Here is a 6056-nt window from a genome sequence, read left to right on the forward strand (position 1 = left end):
TTCGGATCCCAAAACGAACTGGAAAATTTGCTGTGCTGGAAAATCCTAGTTGGGAAGCTTGCATCAGTTCGCTCAAGACTGGGATGTTTGGTGCAATGTCCCAAAAGACACACTCGCAGGTTCCGATATGCTTGCTCATCAAATACTCGATAATCACCAGTGGATATTCCAACACGTTCGTAACGTCGGCAAGCAGAAGGAAAACAAACGTTGATATTCTGTTTCCCAATCACGGACTTCATAGTTAAGTATCTAGAGCAGTTTACGATTATCTATCTAACTTGATTGCTCCTGTGCATTTGTATACGGGGCCAGATCGTGTACAGTACCCGATTGCACATACGGGCGTTGGCGGTGGTTGATATCTACCAAGGACCGCGAGCGGCAGATAGGTTCGGGAACGGCCGTCGCTGGTGGCATATCCTACTTGCTCCAGCTTGGAATCTGCTGTCCTGCCCAATGCGACAACCCTCGCTCCCTTCTTCAGGATGAGCCCGTCTTCGTCTTTGTAGTCTTTGATGAGTATGAATTCTTCTTGTAAAAGAGACGTACATGTTAGAGCATCAATGTATCAAGGATCAAGGATTACTTACTGCCCAATGCGACAACCCTCGCTCCCTTCTTCAGGATGAGTCCGTCTTCGTCTTTGTAGTCTTTGATGAGTATGAATTCTTCTTGTAAAAGAGACGTACATGTTAGAGCATCAATGTATTTATAGTCAAGGGTTTCCAGCATCAAGGATTACTTACTGCCCAATGCGACAACCCTCGCTCCCTTCTTCAGGATGAGCCCGTCTTCGTCTTTGTAGTCTTTGATGAGTATGAATTCTTCTTGTAAAAGAGACGTACATGTTAGAGCATCAATGTATTTATAGTCAAGGGTTTCCAGCATCAAAGATTACTTACCAGTCTGAATGGAATTACCAGGATTACTGGCAATATGTCACGGATTACTTGGATTTCCCAGAATTAGTTGGGATTACCAGAAACCACACGGAATTGCTCAAAATTAATAAAAATTACTTGGAATTACTACCTACCTTCAGCATATTGAAAAAAAGTCTTTTGAATTGGATCAACTGACAGCTTTTTTGTTCAGAGATTCGCAAAAGATCGTTTGTGCCGGTTCCATGAAATATTCCGGATTTTCTATTTGAAAGGCAAATCTAACAGTAAGCAGGCCGTTTTTCACGCGCCGAAGGAAATGGAGTAAGGATCAATAATAAGCTCGGTGAGTAATTAGAAAATGAAATAGGTGTTTTTCGTTTTCAGTTTTTGCATTCAATTTTAAAACTTTAATAGTTCTTTACAGTACAATGGGGAGATAACTTCATCCGATATTCCGCGGCTATTTGTGGTAGTGAAGGAATTTGAGGAAGGAGAATCCTGTCTTACTTGCTTGGCGAAATTAGCTAAAGTTAAACTCTATTGCTGAAATGCACCTCTGCGGCCGAGCACAACAGCTAACAAAATCCTTCTTTAGCTCACGTAAATAACCGCTAGTGTATTGCAAAAATCCCGCCCGTGTGGATCAATCGGACCGCGCACTGGACCCCAATCCAGAGGTCGCCGGTTCGAATCCCGCGGCGGGCGCTCTAAAATTCTTTGTGTAAATATGGGTATTCGGCGCCGTCGCTCCGTGCCATACTTTCATACACTTAGGAGCCCAGGGCGGCGAAGTCCTTGTAGATAAAAAGGAAGACACTAGTGGTTGGTACTAGCAATGGTGGCCGACAGCTATAAAGTCAACTTCGTTTTTTCGTATTGCAAAAACTTGTATTGAATGTGATAATATTGACGAAAAATAAAAATGTCAACTCATTAGTTATTGCATCTTCATTGATTAAAATGTAAATACCGAAAAGCTCGGTTGGTTTTGTTTTAAAATTGCCGAGATTTTCAGTTACAATATTTTTAGGAATGCCGAAAACTTCGGCAGAAAAACGGCCGCTGTCAAAATTCTGTTTGCCGAGACTTCGACAGAACAATTTTCTGCCGAACTATCTGCCGAGCGCTCAGTTGTTCTGTTTTCGGCAGAATTTGCCGAAGATCGGTATAAAAAACTGAGTGTGTACATTTAATTATTTTTCATCATATATATGATACACATATGTATACACCGGCATCTGTGGCAAACGTGGCAAATCAGGACAAATGTATCGAACTATATTGCTAAAGTAAGGCGGAATTGATCGGAGAAACAGGCGCTTCCAGAAACTATGACGATCCCGGACCGACTCAAAAAAATTGGATATTCGTCCTCCTGCACAATATGTACATCTTCAGCAGGATCCACCGGGAAACTATGCTACCAGTCTTGCAAACAGCCCACTGAATCGGAAATATGTACTGGTATTTTCTTGAAGTGAGCGGAAAATGACAAAAAGCGATGAATGTCAGAGCCAGTGACCATCGTACCTCCCCAACTTATCCGCTCGGTAAATTATGATTCCTGTACTTTTGCCAACAAGAACAGCAACCGAACCGATGCCAACGAGAGTTTGCTCGTCAGCCGTCGGGTCGAAAACTGGGACATTACAGGGGCGATGTACCCGGATTTCAATCAACCTTATAATCAATCACAAAAGCACTGGCAAGTTAAGGACATTCGATTATTTCGAATTCAGATTCACTTCCTCCTCTTTCGGCAAGTTCAGCACCAGCTCTTTGTACTCCTTTAACTTCTTGCGAGTCCTTCTGCTAGACGTTTGATTTTTCGACGGCAATCCCCGGCGCGAAGCTGAACGAGACCAGTTGTGCTGAGATGGCAGCGGAAATGAACGAGAATTGTTGTCATTTTTTGTGCGTGTAATTGGAGGAGAGCGCCCAACTTGCTGATCGGATGGGCCAGATCGTGGGTGAATTGCGGTGGCACCGGGGTCCGTTGACGTGAATTGATACCAGAGCGACTTGTAGCAGCTAGATAGTCGGCCGTACGCTTGTTGAATGGGAAGGTGGCCTTTCAGGTACAATCTGCTTCTCTTCTGGTGCCACCTAGGGTGCCACGCAATCGCTTCGCAGTCCAGGATCGTATTGTCCGTTTCTTTCAAAGGTACACGCCGCGCGGCATTTCAGAATATGCCATAGACATTGTTGCCAGCGATTTTCTGCACTTTTGGTGCAATATAAAACATACCTGACAACAATGCCAGGCGATTCGAAGAAGAAGATCAACAAAAACAAAACGCGCAGTATGGGATTTGACAGCACGCATTTGCCAAAAGTGCGGCGCGTCGTTTCGAGGCTGGTTTGCCGCGTGTCTTTCTCGGGAATACGCGCAATACTCTTGACCGAATCCTTGCTTAGTTGTTCTCCTGGTTCCGACTGTAAATGTTCACGGGGCCGTCCTGTTCCCCGTCGTACTTCAAAGCGCACTTAAAATCAATCCCGTCGAATCGCTCCAACACTTCCAGAGACATAATTCGTTGAAGTGAGTTGAGTTTGAGCACGGAGTGTTCGAACAACAACACAATTCTGAATCGGATCGGAGGAAGAAGCGTGGAGACACAACACCATAGGGACGTGGCGTTACATCGTGCTGCCATCTGGTTTTTTTAAGTGCAAGAGTGGAAAAATGCTGAGTCATAGTCTATAAATAGACGGCGTCCTATCTCGCCCAGCAAAATGAAGTTGATAAAGTAGTCGGTTTCGATGAGAAAAAGTGGAATACGTGGTCTAAAAATAGCGACGCCATCCTCCTATACGCTCGGAGGATTGGTTTTATTCGTTGATAGCACCATGCTAAGAAGGTTTGGTACTCCGGGACCCTCTGGGATGGGACATTGTATTTCCACGCTCTTAGTAACAGTATTCCTAATTTAAGTCTATGTTCACAAAGTCGTCATGGTCCTAGTGGTTAGTATTTTTGCTTACCAATCCAAAGGACGGGGGGGGGATCGAACCACGCCTCGAGCGCTTACAAAGCGAACACCGTATCCAGTCAGCCACGGCCGCTCCTGAGAGTGTATGCGTGCAACATGGAGTTACACTTTTTGAAAAGCCTTGGTAAGCTTCACTCAGTTCACAGAAGTTCACTGCAACTGCACAGAAAGTTTTTTTCATGTTGCGATTTGACAGCTCGATGGCAATAAGCCCAGTACGAATTTGTTAGTTTATTTTGGATGTTTTGGATCAAATGTAAATTTCCGGTTAGGGTTCGTTCAAAAATTACGTCCATGAATAGGGGAGGGGGTCTGAGGTTTGTGACAGCCCATGTTAAAGGTATAGGAAAAGTGCGTGACAGGGGGGAGGGGGGGGGTCCAAAATCCTGAAAATCTCTGGACGTAATATTTGAACAAACCCTTAGTTCCCTCCTTGACTTGATACATAGTTTATGTTGGAAGTCAACCCTAAGTGTGGCCCTGGTGATTAGGTTTAGTTTAGCCAACGCCAACTCGTCAGGTTGCGTGGCCCAGCAAATCGCGTGGCACGTCGCCAAGGAAACCACGAACGGAAGGAAAAAGTTTTTCCATGTGCGTGAACGTCCGGGAAGGTGACGCAATTTTCGCGATCGGAAAGTGAGTTAAGATTATCGGGAAGTGAAACGCGAAAAGAACGTTTTTTTTTTCTCGTGCGATGGAGTACGAATTTGTGTAGCACGCGTTCGACGGGACGAATTTCTCGTGCTGGAGCTTTTTGATTGAAGCGGATTTGAAGGTGCTAAAACTCCATCACTGCATCCTGCGGACGCAGTAGGAGGAATCGTTTTTCAAGGTGGTTGCGGAAGAAGGCGTGGCGGAGCGGGTGCGGAAGGAAGCCCTGCAGAAGTCCCGGAGGGAAGAGGACGAAAAGTTGTTCCTGCTCATGATGATCGCCGAGCCGCAACGGGAGGCTGTCCGCGGAATTTCATCGCCGAAGCTGACGTGGGAAGCCCTGAAGGAAGTGTCGGACCGGAAAGCAGCGCGTGCCGGAAATAACGGAACGTTTCCGTTCAAGTGTCACATCTGCGGGAAACCGGGGCATTGAGGGCGAACCTGTTCTCCGTGGAGAAGGTGGCTGAGCGCGTGAAGATGCATCCGGCTGGGTTCTCCGAACTATAGTTGGAGCGGAAGTGGCCGGCAGGGCCCGACCACGAGTTGAAGCTGAAGTGGCCGGCAAGGCACGACCACGACGTCTGCGTCGCCGTCACGTTGAACGCCGAGGCCTACGTGGACGAGATTCTCGACACCAATGAAGCGCTGCAGAAACGCCACGACTGGCCGCTGTGGAAGCGCGCTATCGACGACGAGTTGCGGTCGCTAGAGAAGAACCGGTACAAAGCTCGTCTCGTCGTGACGGGGTGCTCGCAACGTGCGGGGTACGACTACAAAGAAACGTACGCCCAAATCGTCGCTCGTGAGCTGCTTGCAGAAGCGGTGGAACAGCTGCACCAGACAGAAGTACGGAAGCCTCCAGGATTTGAGAGGGGGAGTAAGGTGCGAAAGATGGACAAATCGCTGGTTGGCTTGAAAGCGCAGCAAAACAGAAAAAAGCGGTACAATTTCCGGTTGTTGTGCAAGAAGGTATCGAAGCTTAAAGAAGCGCAAATGGAACGAGACCGCCGATCTGCTGCTGGGAGTAGTGGGCGGAGACCGGGAGAGCGATATCAACGATCGCCGCTCAACATTCGGTTCTGCCTGCGAACCGAATTGGCCGACCAGAACCGCCATCAACTCTCGGGTGGCAAGCCAAGAGGAGAGTAAATACACTACGAAGAAGATCTACACCACCGGAAGCGGATGTACCTCGGAGCATTCGCAACAATAACATTCGTGATAGTTGGCCAGGAAGAACTCACCAAGTTGCCAGTTCCTCCTGACAAGTGATCAGCTCACCGATGTGTTCACCAAGGGCCCAAGCTGTTTCGACCGAGAGCATCGAAGCACCTTAGGGGTGTTGGAAGTCAACCCTAAGTGCGGCCCTGGTGATTAGGTTTAGTTAAGCTTTAGGCGCAGTAGGCTTTGCCTCGTGCTTTCTTTTATATAAACACCACCCACTCTGTGTTAACTCTCTTTTCCCGAATAAACGCCAACTCGTCAGTTTAACTAACAAGTTATCGTAACCGATAAAACAACAAAT

The 6056-nt window shown here is 47.0% G+C and overlaps 1 protein-coding gene across 1 annotated transcript; it reads right to left on the bottom strand.

Moving 5' to 3' along the window:
- Nucleotides 1–268: 268 nt before the first annotated feature.
- Nucleotides 269–1183, bottom strand: LOC119769286. Its single transcript, XM_038261259.1, has 3 exons — nt 750–1183; nt 594–674; nt 269–534 (listed from the first exon to the last, which is right to left on the bottom strand). Exons 1-3 carry the CDS (start codon nt 889–891, stop codon nt 269–271), a joined length of 489 nt encoding a protein of 162 aa, XP_038117187.1. The 5' UTR covers nt 892–1183.
- Nucleotides 1184–6056: the final 4873 nt, after the last annotated feature.

The sequence above is a fragment of the Culex quinquefasciatus genome, chromosome 3 (assembly GCF_015732765.1).
Source record: "Culex quinquefasciatus strain JHB chromosome 3, VPISU_Cqui_1.0_pri_paternal, whole genome shotgun sequence".
Classification (NCBI taxonomy): domain Eukaryota; kingdom Metazoa; phylum Arthropoda; class Insecta; order Diptera; family Culicidae; genus Culex; species Culex quinquefasciatus.

What these genes read in the sequence shown, in the direction of transcription:
- LOC119769286 (XM_038261259.1), bottom strand. Translation starts at nt 891, where the DNA reads ATGCTGGAAACCCTTGACTATAAATACATTGATGCTCTAACATGTACG. An exon ending in GAGGGTTGTCGCATTGGGCA is followed by an intron (nt 675 to 749) that starts GTAAGTAATCCT and finishes CTCTTTTACAAG; the next exon opens with AAGAATTCATACTCATCAAA. An exon ending in GAGGGTTGTCGCATTGGGCA is followed by an intron (nt 535 to 593) that starts GTAAGTAATCCT and finishes CTCTTTTACAAG; the next exon opens with AAGAATTCATACTCATCAAA.